Source organism: Corvus cornix, chromosome Z (genome assembly GCF_000738735.6).
Source record: "Corvus cornix cornix isolate S_Up_H32 chromosome Z, ASM73873v5, whole genome shotgun sequence".
NCBI classification, from domain to species: Eukaryota; Metazoa; Chordata; class Aves; order Passeriformes; family Corvidae; genus Corvus; species Corvus cornix.
This window is the reverse complement of record NC_046357.1, coordinates 35,326,453-35,349,455: the sequence shown is the minus strand read 5'-3', so window position 1 is coordinate 35,349,455 and position 23,003 is coordinate 35,326,453. Positions and strand designations below refer to the sequence as shown.

Genomic DNA, 23,003 nt, shown 5'->3' with positions numbered 1-23,003 from the left:
TGAGATTTATGAGCTAACACCAGGTATCAGAAATGAAATTAGGAAATTTATTTTGCAGTTCATTTCCCTCTGCTTTCTTTAGGTGATGAGAAGCCAGAACATTAAATATGGGAAGACAGGAATTTGATCAAAAATGAGAAGTATAGATTGGTACAAAGAATGCTGTGACTTTAAGTGGACTTCACTTAGAGCAGTTTAAAATAACTGCACCAGATTCATCATAAATACTGAATGTGTGAGTATAGGAAGAAATTATTAAATAGGCTGAAAAAGGGAATGGTAATGAATGACACTCAGAAAAAATAAACTGTGATATTGGAAAGAACACATTCTCTGACTGTTGGTTTGGGGTTTGTTTTTGTTTGTTTGTTTTTTTGGAGGGTTGTATTGTTTTGTTTTGTTTTTTTTCTGTTTGTTTTTTTCCCCCCTATAAATATGGATGGTTTGAGATAAATAAAAAACAAGGTCAAACATGTTGAACAAATGGAGTATATTGTCAGTAGTCAACTTTTTTACATGGATGAAATTACTAAGATACTATTTGTTCTTGATTCAGTGAGAAGTCAAAGGCTTATTGGTACCAAAACATGAATCAGTTGCAGGTAACATTCAATTTCCATAGGGATTTTGAGGTGGAAAATATATTCTGATAACTATTTTCATGTTATATGGGATATCCGGTATCTGTAAGATCAGGTCTTACCTGTGACAGTCAGCCAGGAGCACTGCCTTCATATGTGGTCTGAATGTCTGGTAGTTCAACTGTGAAATTGAGTCCAGGCAGTCTGGAACTGGGACGAAAGGCCAGAAGGACATTTGCAACCACATAAGCCAAAACTACCTCAGAAAGCACTAAGCCACAAAAATAATTGTGTCTTTATCTCTTCTGATCTTAGAAATTGTGTAAAGGTTAGGGAAATGAGTGTAAAAGGCTCATGAAAGGACTTGAGAGCTACTGCAGATGCAATACAGCCCAAAACTGTACTGGGAATATGGTTTCTCTCAAGCAAAATTTTGGCATTTAGAAAAACCTTCTTGTTTGTTATTATGTATGCCCTCCCAGGATGAGGCTCCAGCTGCTTCACATCCTGGCACTAGGTCAAACAGTACAGCAGTATTCATACTGACATTCCTGGTGTTATAGTTTTGTATGACAGAAATCCCAGTTCAGTCTCAATTTTACCAAATTTTTTCCTGTTTTCTCTGCAACCCTCAGTCCCAGAAAATGATGAACACCTGAGGGAGAACAGCTTAATAGCGGCTCACAAAATTTTACTCTAGCTGAAAATACTGTCTTTGAGACTACAGTGAGAGACATGGATCAGTCACAGATGAATCTGGAAACAGTTTTTAAGAATTCTGGGAAACATGAACACGGAAAACTGTTCTGGATTTGTGAGAGAAAAAAATATCTTGCATGCTCTTAAGAAATGAGAACAAAGCTGTGGTGGGTTTTTTGCTTTCTCATTTGAGTGTGAAGAATCCTACACACAAGTATGGCTCCGTTAGCATCTCTCCCTGTAACAGTCTGATTATGTTAATCTTTGTTTCCATGTAAACATATCAGAAAACTTTAAGGACCCAATTATGATCACATTATTAATTTTATGTGACAAATACTCATATACCAACAAAAATAAGAGATTCTTTGTTGCAGTTATAAACAGAAGGAGAGGTGGGGTTTTTTTCTTTGTTTTCTTTTGCTTTTTTAATCAGGAAATAAGCTGAAATTACTTTTTTTTTTTTGGTACATATATATACTTATGTCTCTAGCACTTGCATTTTGAAAAAGATTAAATGATAAAAGCTTTTCCATATTTCTGCAGGCTAGAAAAATAATCAAGGTTTCTTAGTTATCCAAAACGCAAAACAATCCCTTGAGGAAACACAGTAAACAATGTAATGACTTGTGAAATCTATGATTTCAATGGATCGTTTCATTTTTGCCTGAACTGCTCTTTCATGACTACTCTTCTAAGCTTACCAATTTCAAGGTCGACTTTTTGCTAAATGTAGACAGCTGGCCTTCTGCATCAAATTAGAATCTAGTCCTGTGAGTATATACAGATATTACTTATTATACACTGACTTCCCTACAAAATGTATTTTAAAATTATTATTGCTATTAGAGGGTGTGAAAAAGGTAATAGAGAATGAAGCCTTGGTAAGTAAAAAAACCTATTTTTCAATATATGAGAAAGACCTTATACCTAAGTATGTCCACAGAGCTAGATGGTAAGTGCAAAAAGCAGAGGCACACAGAAAAAAAACCTATTGAATTATTCCTTTAAAATAAAAGAATCCTGATTCATCATTAAAAATAAATAGCAAAACTAAACTCTGTTCTGGCTTATTGTATTTTAGATTAGGTATGAAGCACACATAGTTAATGATCAAAGAGCTTTTACTCTTTTTCTACTGAATATTTGCTTCTTAGCAAAATGCAAATGTATACAGCTGTGGATGGGTTAAACTTTGCAAAACAGTCAGAATACTTACATTTTAGTATTCAGAATACCTCTAATAACTGTATCTTGAAAAACTGTAAAGCATTCACTTTTGAAGGAAATTGAAGATCTTTTCTAGTACCAGATACATTCAGGAGCAATTATTTCTAAAACGGAAGAGGTGTCTCTTTTGCAAACTAGTGTTCACTTCAGAATGCAATACTCTATTTATCAATGCAATGAGTCACACATGTAATATTAAAAAAAAAGCCAAAAGGATATTCAGTTAACAAGGTGATTATTTGTGACAACACGTGGAAGATCTAAAGAGATAAAACAATACCATAAATAAGGAATGAACAAAACAAAATTGCATGCGTTGTCCAGAATTCTTACAATGAATGAAGTTAAATATCTATTTAAACTCTCATGGTTTATTAATCAAAACATATTTGAAATATCTCTTGAAGCCTTTGCATATAAATATAGTAAAGATACATTGAAAGACATGAGAATAGTCCACTGAATATCTTACTAAAAACCTTTTGTGTAAAATGAGCTGGAATAAAAGGAGAGAAATCAAAATTATTTAAAAAAAATAGATGTATTTTTCCAGTTCTTTCTCATGCCAAACCAGCCCTGATCTTGTTTGATTTAAGGTACTTCTACAATATTTAGGCTCCTGAATTCAAGATTAATACATCTTTGGCTACAGTTAACATTTTGTGCTCTATTCTTTTTGGTTTGTTTATTTTTGAGATTAATAAAACACATTAGTGATTTTATAAATGCCCTTAAACTGCAGACATCCTATTTCAGAATTAAAGACATACAACAACTGCGAACAAAAGGTTCTGCTTGCCAGATGTAAATTTATTATCCCTCTCCACAACAGCAAAAGTGAAGATCCCACTTCATCCCTTCATTCTATATTTAGAAACCAGGTGCACTTCAACATGAGACAGCTTAATCCCTTTTAAAATGTTAGAAGTCAAAATATCAAGGCTGTCTGAAAACTGATTTATCAGTGAGCTCCTGCCAGTGTGTTTTTGACAACTGACGCTTTGGAATCAATAGACACTTTTGATTTCCCATCAGAAGGACATTCATCTTTCTATAGCTCAAGGATCTAATATTAAAGGAAGACTTCAGCTGCTTTATGTCTAAAAATAATGAACACAACTTCTACTCATCAATCACAAAACAAGTAAACTATAATGCTGAAAAGATTTTTGATGGAATCTATTTATAGATTTTCTTAATATTATTATTCAATTATTACAATTATTCTAATATTCCCTTTTAAAAATTCAGAATTTTCAATTTTATTTCACAGCATTACTGAAATAAACAGCTATCATCTGAAATAATGCTAAAAGCACAAAGCGTTCTGTATTGTGTCTGTGTTAAAATTCCCACCTTTGTGTTTCTCTTCTTGCAGCTGGCAACACTGGAGAGCTCAGTTGTGGATATTTTTAAATCAATGCCTGATCAAAGACAGTAATTATGTACTTAAAACCCCATCTGCATTTCAAAACTGTATTAGCTACACATGTAGTATCCTGCTCATACAGGATATTCAGTAATATATCTATTTTGTTACATTTGAGAAAATTTAACAGAGATCATTTCAACTTATCAACAAAAAATAAATGATGATAAAATGGGGATAATATTTCTCCTATTGTGTTACTCACAATTCTTGGCCACTATTGAGAAAAACATGTTTTTTCAGCCTTCAAAGTACTTTTTTAAAAAATTGAACCCTGCAGTAAAATACAAGCATAGGACAGATGCAAATGATCTTAACTAAGTCTTTCTTATTTTCCTGGAGATTTAGTTTCTCATGGATTTTTTTTAATAATTATTTTTCACAAAATTCCTGGGTAATGGACTCAAAATTCTGTTTAGGGTTTAAAATCTTCCGAAGTCTTGAAGATCCCTACTGAACTTTCAGGTTCATTATATTTTCAGAAGTAATAATTAGTTTTGAACACAATGAATTACCTGTCCTGAGACACATTTTTTAATGTAGGCAACAATTTTGTAATTTGGATTTTACTTTGGATTTTTATTTTGGTTTTTCCTTTCAACCTACTTCCTCAAACAGGATTATTTGGGGTTACATTTCTCTTTGCTTATCTTTCTGTCTCAATACAGGGAAATTAGCCTTGTGGCAATGATTTTGTGAAATATATTCATAGCACTGTAGAATTACCATGAATTGCAAAATGTAATTTTTTTTTTTTTTTCCCTTTGCAGGTCATACCATTTATCAATTACCTCTTTATGTTGTCATGCATATGGTACAGGGAATAATCTGTTAGTGAGACATCCTGCAATCCACGCATGCTTCAGGCAGACAGCAACCTTAGCGTGAATTGATACACAGGTATGTCTGATAGCAGCACCATTTTTACTCAAGCTAATTGTCTACTGAAGGATTAGAGAATACCTCAGACAGAAAGTTTGATAAATTCATTACAAACACTCAGTTTCTAACCTCAGAGTGTTTGCAGATTTGACTTTTGCAATGGCTATTGCTGCATACCTGCAATTCTAGCCTGTTAAGGCACTGGAAAATAAAACACCCAAAGCACCTCTTACAAAAAGTCTTAACTGAGACGTGCATAAATTTAAATAGAGTACCCCTCATTTTCTTTCTTGACACAGTCACAATGAGTCTAATGCACAATCGCATTTCATTTCTCAAACACAGAATGAAAGCCACACTAATACATAGAATAAATAACTGTATAAAATGGAGAACCTTCTACCCCCAAAACCTACACACACCTCCAAAAACAAAACAACAACCCCAAAAACAACTCGCCAAGAACAACACCAAATGTAATGTTCTTATTCTTAAGACAAACAAAACAGCTGTAGTGCTGGTAATCTAGATAAGCCCACATACTATATAAAGGAAAATGATCTTTTATACCCCAAGGTACTGAAGACTGACCAGCTTAATTTACTGATGACCTTTTCACTTGATTAACATGGTTTATAAGCTATAATCTACAATTACCAATGTGACACTAGGAAGAGACCACAACAACAGAAAGAACATTAAAGAAATTATTTCAATTCTAGAATCTTCATGACACTGTAATTTGGGTCCCTAATATTTAAAACTGAAGAAACGTAGAACATCATACAAAGCACCTGGCATGCCATATTCATGGGAATTTTAAAACCCACAGATGAAGGCTTTTTGGAACATCCACAGGAGATGTTAATAAATGGTTTATGAATTATTTATAGAATTCATTAATTATTTAGCTGTAGAAAATTACAAATAGAAATACCTTTGATCCTGCAAAAAAAATTATTTTTAAGATGTATTATAATCTATTGATTCTTCAATGGCATTAATGTATGAACTGAAGTTTGTGTTAATAAACTTACAAAAGAATTCTTAGTTTTAAAAAATAATGACAAAGGAAATGAAGAGGCAGACAAAAAAGTCTCCAAAAAAGGGTGCTTCCATAAAGGACTTAAAAATATTTATAAAAATTTCTACTGATTTCATCCAAATCAATTCTGCTCACTCTACCCCACAGTCAATCATCATGACACGAATTAAAATAAAAATCAAACTAAAAGTACATTATCATTCCTATTTGTACAGCAAAATCCTGCTGCTGTAGTTATTTCACGTTTTTCTACTGCTTTAGGCCATTGGGAGGAGTTATGGAAACAAGTCCCTTGAGAGTGAAGGAAATCTTAAAGTCAAGTACACAAAGTTGTCTTGCAAGTTCATATGGCCAAAGATTCACCACTGTAGTTTTGTGTGGTATTTATACCAGCAGCAATGACTGGAAAATTCCAACATGGACAAGGATGTTAGTGCGCTGTTATATTCTTCTCTGTAGAGCTCAAACCTTTGTTACACCCTTGTTCAATTATCTGCATCAAAATAATTTGTTACAACCTCTCTGGTTATCAGTCAAAGTATTGCAGGAGTAAAAATTTATTGAAGAATGATGGATAAATTTCATTGTTCAGTGAAAATCTGAAGAAAATAGAGGAAAAAGTATATACTGGGTTTATTTTACATGAATTTTCATGACCTAGCACTAATTTCTCTAACTCTCTATATGCAACAGATGGTAACTGAAAATTATTCTTCTAGAATATAAATTATTCCTTTTTTGGAAGAAATAAAAAGGGATATAAGACTGCTAGACAAAGACCACTGTTTTTCATCTGGCCCCAAGAGCAGTGAAATTCATTCAAAACATCTCCTTTCACTTCAAAAGTCCAGAGCAGGAGCAGTTTTTGGCAGAAAGTTTAAAATTACAAATGAAAATGGTATTATGTACACAAAAATGCATTTTGCATACATAATGTGATTATCTAATAAAGCTGAGTATTTCACTTAATCTTTATTATTACATCTATCCTTTAAAATAAAATCCTATTGATGGATAGAAATCAAAAAACTGAGACAGAGACAAGTCAAAGCCACTTTTTGCCAGCAATTCTACTTTATATATTAGTCAACTAAATATGGTGAGTGATGCTTTCTAAAGACATGTTTCAAGAGTGCCTGATGTACTTTCAGCTCTTATCTCTTATCTGCAGAGGCTAAGTTCATGATTTTCTGTATCTCTGAGATACCTAAAGATGTAGATTAGAATGTAATATATAAATTTAACATAATTCTATAATGATTATGACAATATTTATATGAATTATCTGCCTATATGACACTGAGAGAAATAGTGGCTAGGATATTCATCAGAATAACATCATTTTGTAAAGCCTTGCAATTAATTTAGTCTAGGGATCCTGAGTTCTCCATTCAGCCAATCTGGTATGGCACTAACATCACAGTATGAGCAGGATGATAAAAAGGAAAAAAAAAATCGTATCTTCTATGCCAGAAAGTTGGTCCTTAAGAGGCTAAGGAAAACTACTATAAATGAGATGTCAAGAGAAAGACCCTCTGTATAAGTAAAGTCTCAGAACTTTTTGCAGGGGTGTGGCAGGAAGAATGTTCTGTATTTTTATATTATTCTCCTTTAGAACTAAAAATTTCATAATTGTCTCAAAATTGGAATTTATGACATTCAAACTTATTTTGCACTACAGCTGAAATTAGTCATTATTACACAACACAGAAAATTTTGTACTTTTTTAATTTAGGAAATTTTCCAAAATCTGGTTTTGTCCAATCTAGCAATTGGTGAGTGCTTTTAAGTGCTTTTCATTTTTCAGCAAAAAAGAATTTAAGCTCCTTTACCCCTGCCTCAAACATACAAGAGAAAAATGAAGTTACACAGATGCATTATCACATATGATCTATTTTTCCATCCATCAAAACATTAAAGGAGGCATGATCTTAAATATTTTGTTACTGAAAAGCAGTCCTGGGCATCAAATTCTATTTTGACTCTCTAAATAATATCATGATGATTCACATTTTGGATAAAATTCAGCTTTATCTAAGATTTCAAAAATATATTATTTAAAACTATCTAAACCCAGAATAACAAAATTGCTAAATCCAGATTTCTATTTTTATTATACTAACTTTAAAAAAAAAAGGTAGTAGAGATGGGTTGTAGCAAATTTTATTTTTGAAGTAAATTTTTATTTGATCTTGCTCTCAAGCCTGTTCAAGGTTGCGTGTAGGGTATTTGAGTACTGTAGTTCAACATGATTTTTTGCAAAAAGATTTTTCTTATTTTTTCTATCCCCATAGCTATATTTCAAGTAGGAAAACAGTCACAAACAATTTCAACAATAATGTACCCTTATTACCATTTTTTTTACTACTTCTGGGTATTTCATCATGGATTTTGCTATTCCAATGATGAAACACATGAAATAGAGGGTTGAAACCTTTTGTTATGCTTTGTTATGCTTGAATGAATTTTGATGACAAGACTGGAATTAGGTTTCTTGAAATAACTGTACAAATATTCCTAACTCCTCATAAATGTTCACGAAAGCACAGTGGGCTGTAAATATTTAAAATATTAGTGAATCTTTGATCGCATTTACTCACTCTGCTTAAGAGTAGTTTAGTTCCTTCTTTATTTCTCTCTTGCTCTTTCTTCCTTTCTTTCTCACTTTGTTTCTAACCTTTTGCAAATCAGAATCAAACCATATACACATATGAAGAGGTGATATAGCAAAACAAAAAATAGCATTAATTCAAATTTAGACATTAATGCAATAATACTGCTTCAAATTCTACCTTTAATGAGGCTGGTGTACTCCTGAGAATTTCTTAAAATTTTGTACATGCAACATATGCATGTGCAATGCCATATGCAACTTTCCTATGTGCCCATATAGTTTTTTAAGGTGTTTAAAACACATATTAAAAACATTTTCTACATAAAAAGTGAAGCTCTACAATGGCATTAAAAAACATTCATCATTAATATGCTGAGAGATCCATGGTAATGTTCTCACTGAAAGCCGTAATTACTGCATTAACTACAGAAAATACCCAAACAAACAAAACCAAATTGATTTCTTCCTCAGAAACTGAATGGTCCTGGACTTTCACTGGACAGCAGTACATAATTACGGTTTTTTTGCAGAAATCACTGTAGAAGTGCTTATTGGTTTTTGTTTGAAAGCAAAAGATTTAGATTGTTATTTCTGCCATTTTCCTAACACATATACATACATTAAACACAGGTAAGTCATAAAAATGTCATCACGTTAGTTCAACTTAGATTTGCTGTTAATTTATAAAAACATTATTATTACTGTCAGATTTGATCTTCTTTGCTCTAGTTTTCTTTTCCTATTCCTTTTATTAGAGCAAAATATCAGCTTTAATGAACTTTATTTGCATACTACTGAAATGGAGCAAGTAAGCTCTTCCTAATTATCCTTTCGTGACATACAATCCTAGCTGCAATTAAATTTTCTAATTTGTCTGCCATTTTAATTGTTAGCATTACATTATGAAGGTTGAACTGCTTCTTATAAAAATGATGAAAATAGACCTTATTGTCTAAGAAATGGTATTTTCTTTAACTGCTGGCTTGATGTTTTTTTAACTACTGATTGCTCGAATTCATTTATCCATTTTGACCTACTTAGTGCGAGTTCTCAAAAAGTGATTAAAGTATACTGTTTTATTAAAAAAAAAATGAAGTTTACAGTAGCATATTGAATAACTATCCTTTAAATACTCTTTGTAACAAAAAGAATGTGATAAAGTGTATGACATTCAGTGTAATGGAAAAGGTTAATGAAAAAAACAAAGAAGTTCCCTATAAACACCAGAGGAAAAATAAAACAAATAGACATGGTAGCTGTTAACGCATTCAAAATTTCAGGCTGCTCTTGAAAAACTGGCAGGGTAAGCTGACAGCATAATTAAAATACATGGGTTTCTTCCCACTTCAGGGAAAGAGAAAGCTGTAAGCCAGGTTTTTTTGGCTATTTAACAACTTCTACATTCAATTTTCTTCTGTCATATTTTTGATTAATTAATTGTGCGTGAATATGGGTCAAGATAATCACAGCCAAATTCTTATTCAGCTTATTTAGCTATCCAAATATTAAGGCTATTCCAATGGTATGTTCACTCTTGAAGAACAACTGTCTTCTGAATTTTTTTCTTGCAAGGTTTCAAAAGTTCATTAATTCAAAAGAATGCCTGCGTTCTTGGGTAAAAAGGCTTATAGCATGATGACTCACAGTGCAATTAACGTATCTTTTCCAATGGGATTGAATGGTAAATTAGAGTGGGTGTACAACTAGCTTGACAGCCCACTGCAGACAAAACCAGAAGATGCTGAGCTCAACAATGACACAGCCTTCTCTCCATGTGGTAAAGAGCTCTTTCGCAGATCATGGTTGGGAGATAATACATCAAGAATTTTCAGACAGAGCAAACCCTCCATAGTTCCAGACTACAGCTGACTACTCATCATGTAAATTATTGGCAACGAGTGGACAGAAACACATCCTTGACGGACTGAGTTAGGTATTGGTATTTAAATTCCTATCACTATCCCAGGCAGATATGCTCTGAATGCTGGCTGCTTTTTCCCTTCTTTTGGGATGCCTCATTTCACCCTCTAAGGATAAAGTGCACTTTACCTTTGCTCTTTTTCCTTTTTGTTTCACTTACTCTTATGCGGATAGATACATAAAAAGGGAGGACCTTCCCTGAACATTTTTTGTGTCACCTATTCCCACTGGCATAGGAAAACAGCCTAGAATTTCAACTGGACTTTCAGGATACAGAATTTTACAACACCTCAGTGGTAAAGTATGAAGCTATATTAAGAGTAAGAACTTCTTTCTTCTGTTTGCTTAGGCGCAAGCTTAATGGTTTTTTTTTTTGTTGTTTGTTTTCATTTTTTAGTTGCTAGAGAGCAAGCTAAGGAGAACTGCCAGTTTAGCTCAATTCCCAGATTAATCTCAGTCACAGCTTTGTAGAATACAGTTCCTATTTGATAAGTATGACCTCTACTCTTTCCTCTAAATACTTTATAACTCATCCTGTTAAAGTGTTTATTTCACCAGGTACATTGATTACCATATCTCTGCATAATTGCTTTGCCATGATTATTCACTATTTCACCAATCTTCATGCCATTACGCATTTCATGACAAATGATTTGTGCTTACTTCTATATAATCAACATAAGTATTGAATAAAGTTGGCCTTAGAGTTTCCTTTGAACTTCTGTGAAAATACCTTTATATAGTAATGATAAATGCATTTTGAGGTTCACCAGCTAGATTTTAATACATTTAATTTGGACTGCATTGATATGGTGCTATTATTTTAAATTAAAAATTCATACAACATTAGGCCAAAGGTCAAACTCTACTTATATTAAATTCCTGCCTTTTATGTCTTCTAACCTCAAATAATTAAATCAGGGGTTTAAAAAATTTACTTCTCCATTAAAAACATTTAACTGCTATTAGTGTTTGGGGTTTTTTACTTAGTTTTTGTTACTTAATTTTTCTATCTACTTTTCCATTATTTCCAGCAAAGCTGATGTCACAGTAACTAATTTAGCAGTTAGCAAGAATATTCACTAGCTTCGCTTGAGTATTGAATATCTGAAAACTTCAGGAAATCAATGAACTAGTAATAATTAAAAGTCTGAAGAACATTTAATGAGTTATTCCTGGATGTTACCACTTTCCCTAACTGTTAATGGACTGGAAATTTTTTTTTTTTTATAATGGAGTTCAACCACATTACCTTTTTACTTTACAGAAAGAGAGTTGAAACATATTCTCAGTTAGCTGTTTTACTAATCATTCTCTGCTGTTATCATTTTTACTATGTCTTCATGTAAAGTATATATTTTCCTTTTATTTTTTAGCCTAAAGTTTTCTCTCCTCAATTCTTTTAACTTTTCCTACTGATTTTCAATATAAATTTAGTAAACACAAATCAACATGATTAAAGAACTATTTCAGTGCAACTTCCCACATTTCTGATAAATTTCCTGCTATTTTTTAACTTTCCATTACCAACTGAAACCGTGTAGGTGTATATTACATATTTAGTTTATTTCTTTATTGATGAATGACAACATTTTGACTCCTGTGTAATCTGTGTAAAAACACTCAACTTTTTCCTGTCTAAAATGCATTTTATTTCCCCTAACTTTGGCATTTTAAGGACCAAGTATATTATTGAATTAGAACCACAATCTGCCTGTCCGAAATGAATGTTAGAAGGTCACAATCACTCCCAACCAGTAACTTTGGCCAAAAAAAGAGTTTTTATTCAAAGTAAAGAATTATCTATATTAAAGGTAAACCTGCATTCAGTTATCACACAATTTCTTTTAAAACTGTGATGATGTCTTCATTGCTTCCGTAAAATCACTGACACACAAGTCATATTTTCCTAGTAGCAGATTTTTTTTACGGTCTGTATGGTTTAGCAATCATCTCTTGAGTGGCTCAATGTTTTTGTTTATAACCATATATGTACAATGACTAGCTTTTTTCCATCCAAATAAAACTTTCATGTATATATACCTACAAATGGGTTTTGCATGGGAAATCCACAGAAAAGAGTTAAATACAAATTCAGTGTAGAAAAATCTATTTGTGGTTACATAGCAAGTACTGAGTCTCTACTCTCACTGAAAAATAAGGAATAAAATATAAGTTAAAACTGATTTTATTAAGATTAATTTCCTGAAGACTGAAGAAATTTTCATGTCACCTCATCTACATCATTCCATAAAATTATGTCTGAATTAACCAAAAGGTATCCAGCCAAACAATCTGGTCATATTATTAAACAATGACAAAAGAATAAGACATTCAAACCTGTGCTCTGTTGAGTACTGTGAACCTGAGGTACAGAGAATGAGAAGGTAGACAGTCACGATCTTCTAATTAGGCTACCTGCTGTTTTGTGTCTACATGAGTTCAAATGACACCAGATGTAAGGTTATAAGCATTTCTAATGTGTGCATACAGTACAGGGTAATGTGAAGGAAATTATAAATCTAAAAAATGCATTTTAGCACGGCACAAACAACTTCACAGCACATGAAGAGAGCCAAATAGAAAAAGTTGTCAAGCATACATTTTTAGGGAAGACCAGTATAAAGATGCTAACTTTTGATACGTGTTATTTATAACATGTATTTATAAATACATGTGTTATTTAAAATTCTAATATATTACTCAAACTAAGGAAAATCCTTCCAGGATATATATTTTCCATTGATATCACAATTTCATTCATAACAGAAGCTCATGCTTAACAAATTTGCACACCAGGTTAATAAAACAGATTAGGACATTCCCTTTTCAATAAGCCCACAGAGCAGCTCCAGCCACTGAGTGCTCATGTTGTCCAACAACTTACCGTAGGGTGGGAAGTTGAGATTCATAACCTCCTTGAGCTGAGACTACACTGCCGTTCATGGCTGGTATACAAACACCAGACAAAAATTATCTGGAACGGTAACACATGCTCTTGGATATCTAAACTGTTTTCATTTCAACCCAGAATTAACAACTGACCAATAAAATTCACTCACCCTCTCTTCGATTAAGCCTTGCAAATCCAGGGCTGTGACTGTTAGACAGCTCTGATGAACTACTGAATGATGACTGAGGCAAAGCAGACACCAACTGATCATCACAATTATCTGCCAATGAAAAATATCACATTTAGGTTAATCCAACAGACACCACTTACTGGAACTGTAACAGAATCAACCCTCTGAGAGCAGCACATCTCTAAATATTTCTTCTTGCTGTATTATGTGTAAAAGTATCAGTACTGAAGCAGATGTTTTGGGTTTTCTAACCCAATATTTCATAAGACTACCAGACAATAATTTATTATGCTCTTTAACTGGCTGTTCTTACCCACTTCTAACTTAACTTCTGAGATCATACCAAGAAATTCTTCAGTGCTCACTCACTATGATTTAGATGAATAGCAAGTGACATATTCTAGTCTCTGTTGCAGCATCAAGCTACAACCTCAGCTCATGCTTCTTATTTACTTTTGACCTGATGCCAGCACAGGTCTTTGCAATCACTTTTAATGTGCAATCACATTAAGTACAGCTGTTTCTAAAAAAAAAAAAAAAAAAAAGCCAAGGAAACTGAACCAAATCTCATCCCTTTTAAGAACAGTAAGCATGACAAAACACAAAGTCTTTGTTTTGCCAATGGTATATGTGTTTGATAAAGACACAGCAAAAAAATCATTATCTCACAATTATTATTATGCAAATCCTAACATCATACAGAATAAAACCTGAGTGTTTCAGAAAAAGCAGACTTAACTGCAGTTCACAATCAATCATGCAGAAACAAGCAAATGCTAATCAATTCTCTAGCTTTAAATGCCTCTTCAGCTGAATTACTATATAGGATATATGTTCATTCTCTATTTGAATTTGAAACGTATCAATTGAGAATCAATATCTGATCTAGTTTAGCTGAAAGAAGATTAACTTTAAAAAACTCAAAAGAAGTGCAAGTGCTTCCCTAACTGCACTGGGGCTGGCACCTGTTCTTTAGAAAAAGAGGAAATTATGTTAACTTTTAGTCTTTATTAAGTGTTTCTTTTCAGGATAATCACATTATCTGGATGCAGCTGATAACTGACAACTCATAGGTGAATTCTTCTTGTTCTTCCAACCTTTCTAATTGTCTACCAGGTTTCACTGTCAAAAATCGTAAATATTAATTAATACAAAACCTTTTCTTGCCAGTAATAATTAAGCATTTCTGCTAAGTAACTACAGATATTTCTAATTAGCAGCAAGACTTTTATATGAATGTCCCAAGGAGATTTTTTGATCACATTCCAAAATTTTTTTTCTGACGTTGTTTAAGTTGGTTGAGGGAAGTTTTTTCTAAATGAAAGGGTTAGTACTGGCCTTGACTGTTAAGAGTTAGAAGTACTCTCCTAAATCCCATAAATAATATCCATTCACAACAAAAGATAGGTTTTATTATTTGCTCTTGATAAAGTCACATATGCCATATTCTACCAAATTTAGAGTACTTCACTAATGAAAAAAAAAAAAAATTATTCTTCGTTTCATAACTTCATTTCCTGTTCTAGGTTTATACAATAAAAAAGGGTAAAATTTTATAACTACTCTTTATTGTCGAACTGCAAACTCATTTTTTCACTTCATTATCCACAGATTAGATTTGCAATGGTGAAATAAGCTGTTCTACTTGGGACAAACTGTCCAACTGGTAAGCACAAAAGAAGAAAAAAATGGCAGTCTTATGAGTAAATGCATTGCACTGCCAAGTCTTAGAAAAGTATCTCATTAGTGAATGGCTTCTTTACAGCACAGAAAGATTTAGGAAAAGGAAAATTGTTAGTCATAAATTGCATGAGCAAGAGAAGAATATGATGATGCTGTGTTTCAGAGAGCCACTTATGCTGCTGATGCAAGGGAACACTTCAAGTGTCACTGATCCTTTTTTTTCTGCCAAAGCCTACACTGTAAATCTAGATACCAAGATGAATATTAAGGGAGGAAAATAAAAAGGCATTTTTACTCAAATCTATGTACATGATACAAAATCACGGAACCACAGAATCACAGAACACTTTGAGGTGGAAAGGACCTTTAAAGGTCATCTAGTCCAACCCCCTGCCACAAGCTGGGGTTATGGAGCCCCATCCAACCTGACCTTCAATGTTTCCAGGTCTGGGTCATCTACAGCCTCTCTGGGCAAACGGCTCCAATGTTTTAACACCCCCATCATAAAAAAATCCTACTTGTATCTCATCTAAATTTACCCTCTCTTGATTCAAAACCATTAGCCCTTGTTCTATTGCTACACACTTTCTTATTAAGTACTGAAAAGGCCACAGTAAGGTCTTGTAGTGGTGCTGTTCAAATTATCACTTACTTATTTACTTTCTGTGAGATAAGAATTAGGAGAAAGCAAAGCAGGCACAAAACTTAAAAGAATATAAAGACGTTTACTAATAGACCTAAAAGGAAGGAAAAAAAAAATCATACCACACCTGCAGAACACTTCTCCTCCCCTAACCTTTCCCCCTTCTCCCACTGTAAAAAGACAACCCTTGAGAAGCTCAGTCTATTTACCACTTCCATAATAACCTTGTTCAGTTCATTTAGGGAGAGGAGTCTCTCTTGCTCATGCTGTGGAGACATCTCCACAAGAAGTTCTCTCATGGCTTCAATATCACAACGAGACAGCTGCCCGGGTTGGTTCTCTGCTCGCATGTGAGAGTCCCTTCCCCCAACTTACAGCTTGTCCCACAACTGCTTTCGAGGGTCCAATCTTGAGCTACTGGGGTACCATTTTAAGGTTCAGCTGTTCAAAAACAAAAGTTCTCTTCACCTATCTCTGGGAGCATCTTCATTTCTAAGAATAGAGGCCCTCCTCCTTCCCTGGGAGAAAAAGCATCTTCATCTCTAAGACTATCTCTGGGAGTATCTCTAGGAACAGAGGTCTTCTCCTTCCGATTGGAGCAAGAGTCCTCATCGCTTCCATCTCTCCCTGTTCAAATTTCTCCTCAAATTACAGCTGCTTCAGCATTTGCTTATTCCAGCACAGGTGCTTTAGCTCACAAGTACAAGTTGAACGCTCCAGCCACCATGCTTTCATGAAATTACAATGGGTACTCTGATATATCACAGTCTATCACCACCATAGCTTTACAACAGAATTTCAGCTTTAAGCATCTCCTCTTTCTCCTCCCTCAGGATTTCAGCTCTTCTTTCTTTACTTAATGTCTGCAGACTTCATCTGTTCTGGAAGAAACTTACAGCACTAAAAGGGTTAATCTCATCCAGGCCTTGCAGTTGGAATTTCACTTATCACTGTTGGTCACATGATCTTTGCCAGGCAGCAGGGAAGCTTCAGCTGAATCTTTGGCTGCACTGGAGAGGGGGAAGCCAGGCCACACTGTCTGCACATAGCAGGGCTGGTGGGGAGCTGCGGGTGGAACAGGGCCGCACGACTCCAGGATGGCTGTGTCCCAGCCCGGGCCTAGCCTGAGCAGGTCCCAGCGCAGACCCAGCAGGGCCCGGCCCAGGCCCCGCTGGACCCTGTACGGGCCCAGCCCAGTTACCTGTCCCCCAGCCGGAAGCAAGAGAGACCTTTCCTGGGGTTTGTCCATTCTTAAATGTGGACCACAGAGGCAGTCAAAATTTTAAGTGGCTTAAAAAATTGTCCATTGTCAATATTCAAACTAGCCAGCTGATAGATTGTTAGGTCATAGAGGAAGCTGTAAGCACCTCTTTGCAAGAAAATCACGTCTGGGACTATGCTTGCTAACCCATGACAGGTCTCCATGGAGGCTTCTCTTCTTCGGGCTGAATAATTCCAACTCTCTCAGACTTTCCTTATAGGAGAGGTCCTGCTCCATCCCAATGTTTTTTCAGCCCTCCTCTGGACCTGCTCCACAGGTCCATGTCTCTCCTGCGCTGAAAATTACAGAGCTAGTTGCAGCAGAATGTTTCATCTCTTTCAAATGCCTCATATTTTAAATGTTGATCTTCTGGTGAAAGGTGTCATGCGTTACGTAATGATTCCGCAGGAATGAGACCATGCTATTAATACATAGAAGCAGTAGTAGATAAACAGCAGGCACATTACTTTAACAACACCCCTGGGTGTAAGTCTTCACAAATTTCAATTCAAAAACAAAAAAAAGGCATATTTCCACTGGATGGATCATACATTTGCCTTTGTAATGCTTGCTTCTGCCAACTACATTTTTCACCTTTTTTCCTTTTAATGTACATGTTGGAAAGGAATCAATGGTACTGAATTATTCTACCCAGATGGTCTAATACGTGTGTACTTGTGAAACACACATATTGCTTTGAGATATTCCCAGAAGAATTCTATGAGCACTTAGCATTTATCATATAATTTATGTCAAACTCTTTTTATAATAGAAAGGCACATAAAATTTTGAATATTACTAAAAGGTGTTATCCTAAATCCAACAGTCCATGATACGGCTTTTTGCCTTTGTACAATGTAAGAAATGAGCAATGCATCACAAATAGATATACCCTGAATAATTATACATTTCTTTTACAACAACTGCTATGCTTTATTTCAGGAAAATGACTTCATATGAACTTCTGCTTTACTGCTTAGCACATATAGCTTAAAACATATTCTTGTGGCAACTTCCAGTGTGCAATTTAACTCAGAATTTAGTATGAATTCCAGATTAAAATCAAAACACTTTGTAGAAATTGTCAAGAACCAGATGGTCAGTATCAACTTGCTTCTCAAAGTAAATAAAAACAAATGAAAGAATAGTCTCTAAGAGTGACAATTCTGTATGCTTTCACTTACATTGGAAGACATTCTACAGAATGGAAACACAGTCTGAATTCAGTGCTTTCTCACATGCTGCTAGTGACTCTTCATTTCTCTTGGACAGCCTTCCACTGTGCAACGAAACCCATCTCGCTGCTGAGGGCAATATAGGGCTTTCTAGTATATTTCACACAGCTTCTCTAGGCTAAAGGAATACTTAAGTAGTCTATTCTAACATGAGATTTCAAAGCAAGGAGTTTTAGCTAAAAGTTGTCCATGATATAGCATTTATTATATTTTTTGTGATAAATATTTATTTTTTAACCAATACCTAAGGATACCAAAAACATAAAGAAACCCTAGGTTTCTGTAATATGCACAAAAATCTGGTAACAAATAAGGTTTCGTGAAGGAAAAAAAAAATATATAAACAAAATACATCTTACCTGTTATTCAAGAAAAATTATTCAAGTTACATAAGGTATGCTTTTCCATATATCGTAATTCCAGTGCAAGTTTAATCAAATTTATAAAGCAACCAAGGCATTTTATAGGAATAAAATTCTTAAGTGATGCAAGAATAAAGTATGCCTATAATTTCTCTTCCAGCTCCAAATACTATCTCATTATGCATACTCAGAGTAAACCAAGAGATTTTTAATACACAGGTACTATGAATTACATAGATCATCCCATATGAACTACAACAAAGGAGTTCAAACAGGATATCTTTCTGTAATAATAACAATTACTATGACAATATTAACAGTTATCATGACTATGTTTATAACATTACGGTTGATCAAATAAATTTTGTTACTTCCACCAAGGCAACTGCTCGCTGAAATAAAAACAGTAATAAAAATAGAAGAATACTGGGACAATCTGAGATTTATTTATTCAGAATGCATAAGTGTATATTTTAATTCCCACCTAGTAAAAAAAACCTTATTTAATTTACAGGCACAAACCTTCTCTTTTCTGCGAAAACATCAAGAATATACAGCACTGATTTTATTTTGAATGAAACAGTTTCTTTATGTAAATTATCAGCTTGGTCCCTAATAAAGACTAACAGATTTTAATGTTTTTCAGCTGGAGTCCAAATTTACTCTAAATAAGCAAATGTTGACATATAGTGCTCAGTTACTGCAAGTTGATGTGCAATAATGATATTCTGTTCACAATTATCTAGAAAGTACATGCATTACATTGACACATTGACTTTACTCATGACATACCTTAACTCAAACTAAAACATCCCAAACCAAGAGCTTACACAAATTAACATATTACAATTCCACTTATTTAATTTTTAAATGAAATTATTTTCAGCTATTATATTGTTGCATACACCTCTTTTTTCTTAAAACTCAATTTACTCAAAACTCCCTCTAACAACAACTACAATTCCTTAATAAACTATTAAACTTCTCGTAAGGCAGGACAGAAATAGAATAGAAGGAAGAAAAAGATTATGATGTTTGACTTCCCAAAAAACCTGTCAAGTTCTTTGGTTTTATCAAGGACTCAAAGAAAATATTGAGTACCTAAAGAGCAAAGCAACACTTTAACATTAAACAAACAAAAAAAATTGTTCCAGTAAGCCGTATGAAAAAAAACCAACAGTAACAAAATCAAATCAAAGAAAGTTCTGCAATCTTTCCCAAGTAGGGAAAACTAAATATTTAATCATCAGACAAGTAGAATAGCTAAAAACAGCTAGAAATTCAGTCACACATGAACAGAAGAGAAGAGGCAATATCTCTGGAAGTCTCCCAGAAGTGTAATAATGTTCATCTTTCCCAGGCAGGTAAGCCCTAGGAAGGATCAACTTTGCTATGAAATTTTAATAAGTGAATAACTATGATGAAAAACTTTGTGAAAAGGAACGAGACTGATAAAAATAAAGGACATATCATACTGTATCAACAAGACTAGTGCTTGCTGAAACCTAAAAAGAGGTGCTGTAAAACCTACCTTCCAACAGGAATTTATTAAATCTTTGGTTCTGTCATGTGCACTTCAGAGTTACTTTTCCCAACACTGTGAAGACCAAATATTCTGTAGCCCATTTACTCTTTTCAACAAAAGATGCTTTCTTTTTCCCAGGAGTGAGCATCTATGTCATTTTACCTAACAGATTTTTAAAATATGTTAATTGTGGTAATTTAGTCTTTAGTCAGTGTGCACGCTTGTAGTTAGTTTCAAAAGATTCACTGAATTCAATGAGATTCCTGTGACATAGATAAAAAGAGATTTCCCCTCTCCTTGTTTTCCTGACGGGTACTGACCATTATGCTGGTCCCAGTCTTAGTGAAATCTTCATCAGTAAGAGAAATGAGGAGAATTTGACAGATTACAGACAATTAGACCATCATAGTTTCAGGCCTTCTAGCTACAAAATATACAGTGTCACTTATTATGAACCCAGCCTGTCATTACTGCTGCTACTATATGATTATGCTTCCATTTGCTTCCTGAACAGGGATAAGTTATCCTTGTTCAGAGAGCCCAAGAACATTTTTATTTCATGTCTGCTGCTGCCTATTTGTAGCTCAAAGTTTAAAAACAGAGAAGTTGCACTGTTTCATTCATGCCTCTTGAAGCCTTTCATAGCCACCAGGGTTTTCTATTCTTCAGTTCAGTTAATGGAATATATTAGGCATTTCCACGTACTACATTTCAACTGCATGTAGTAGCCAATTAAGTTCCTAATATTTTGCTTCACTGAGGTCTTCTGCTGCTTACTTCTCAGAAAGATGAAATTTTACTGGTGAGTAGCTCATACCGGTTTTCTTATTTTTTATTTAAACAGAAGTTTTCATTAATAGATTTCAACTATTTCTTGGAGGTGGTGGAGGGAGAAGGCAGGGAGCTGACTGCCCAAGATTAAAAAAAGGTGGTTTTACGATTTTTAATAGTATCTCTGCAAATGTAAAGACTTTATCAAGGAGATAACCTGCATGACAGGACCAGTGATTTTCTTGAATTTGAAACAAACTCTTCCAGTCTTCTGATAAAATTTTTATCTTTTCCAGACAGCAGTTAACAAAATTCAGCACAGAATTCTGACACTTAGCAGTCATTTGTTCCTTTAATATTCACATTAGGCATGTGATTTTTATCTTAACAAAATGCATGAAATGCTATCTTTCCTTCCTTTCAAGGAGCCATCCCTTTTTCACAACTGCAGCTATTTCATGCCAACAAGAAGTCAAGAACGGCTCGTAAGTACAAAAAACCAAATTTCCTCTGTGTTCACAGACAACCTTGTTGTTCTCCGGGGACATGAAAGACTCTTTGTGACTGAACACAGAGAACTTAAAAAGAAAAACCAGAAGGAATAAGATAAATGCTGCAGTTATATAGATCTGAATTAAATTATACAGGAATGGAAGGGATACAAAAAAAATGTTTCCCTACAGACATTTGCAAAGATTCAAACCCTTCAATGTATATTCAATAGCTGCCATGGTTGGTATATAGCTGGAAATGATGTTTTCCTTAGGTTTTTATTTATTTTTATCTGATTATATAAACTATTTTTGTTCCATGCATTAGGGAAAAGGAGCATGAAAATCAGAGAGTTTGAAAATCCGTAAGAAAATAAAATAAAGGACTTCCTTGTTCCTAGTACCCAGAAATCAGCCACAAGCCAGCAACTCTAGCGTTAGCTGACATTAAAGAAACATTAGAATTAACAGAGTTAACTCACTCCTGTTTCTCTTGGTCATTTCCAGAAACCTTAAGACTACAATTCAATGCAAGGGAAGTACAGTCACTAAAACTTAACTCGTAATTTCTACTACTATTTGAAACCAAACAAGCTTTTATAATAATTTCCAAGATTATTGGATAATGTCTGTATTTTTTCATAGATTCCAATTACATTTTTTATTTGTGAATTCAGTGGTGAAAGAGTGTATGATACAATAAAACATTAGACTAGGACAAATTAGACCTGAGAGGTGATGGCAGAAACAGGTGATTTACAGTTAGGATCTTCTTATTCACGCAAAGAAATATTGCAAAATTTATTAATTAAGCAAATACACTGCAGTAACACTTCTAGATCAGCTTCTTCAAGTTGTATCCTACAGTAAATCAAGTAGAAGGGCATAACTCCTACTAGTTAGGCAAGTTTTGTGTCTTTTGACTTAATGGCCTACTTCTTCTCAAACAAGCATCAGAATGGCAGAATTATGATAAACACATTCCAACACATTACAGAATCACAGCTTTGTGGGTTCTTATGGGCCTTATTTAGCTGTATAAACTCAAACTCTAATATTTAGTTAGTATTTCTATTATTGAAATATCATGCATTTTCATTGAGTTTTGGTGGGGATCTTGGCAACACTCACTACAGGTCGAAACAAGCTTTTAGTATAAAAAGATAGTAATATATTAAATGTTAATAAGTATGATCTTACAGGTAAATTATTTAATTCAGTAAGTCTAATGAGGTTTTTTCTGTGAAAAGCTATGAAAGACTAATGCAATTTATAATGTCAGTTGGAAGCTTCTTAAGCATGTGTGGTAGGAAAAAAGACAAGGTTTTTAGATAGAATGAAAACAGATACATATACTGTAAAGGAGTTGAAAAAACTAGTTACAATTCAGAATTAAAGTATTTTGTATTGATCAAAAGCACATAAACTTTACTATCAGCATTCATTTTTTCCCATGTCATCGTGCAGTATCTGAAAACTCATTTTGTAGCATCCTTAAATTTTTGTTCTCTTGAAGTATGGCTTAAGCTTTCTCACCGGATGATTAAAT

At 33.9% G+C, this 23,003-nt stretch overlaps 1 protein-coding gene across 2 annotated transcripts in view; it reads right to left on the bottom strand.

Annotated features, from left to right (window-relative positions):
• The window catches only part of LOC104692024 (contactin-associated protein-like 4), a 216,740-nt gene that overhangs the window by 154,393 nt on the left and 39,344 nt on the right, over positions 1–23,003 (bottom strand). For both annotated transcript variants that reach the window (XM_010403748.2, XM_010403749.2), the window contains exon 2: positions 13,463–13,573. In XM_010403748.2, coding sequence (XP_010402050.1) covers positions 13,463–13,573 — 111 coding nt within the window. The remainder of the gene's footprint in view (positions 1–13,462; positions 13,574–23,003) is intronic.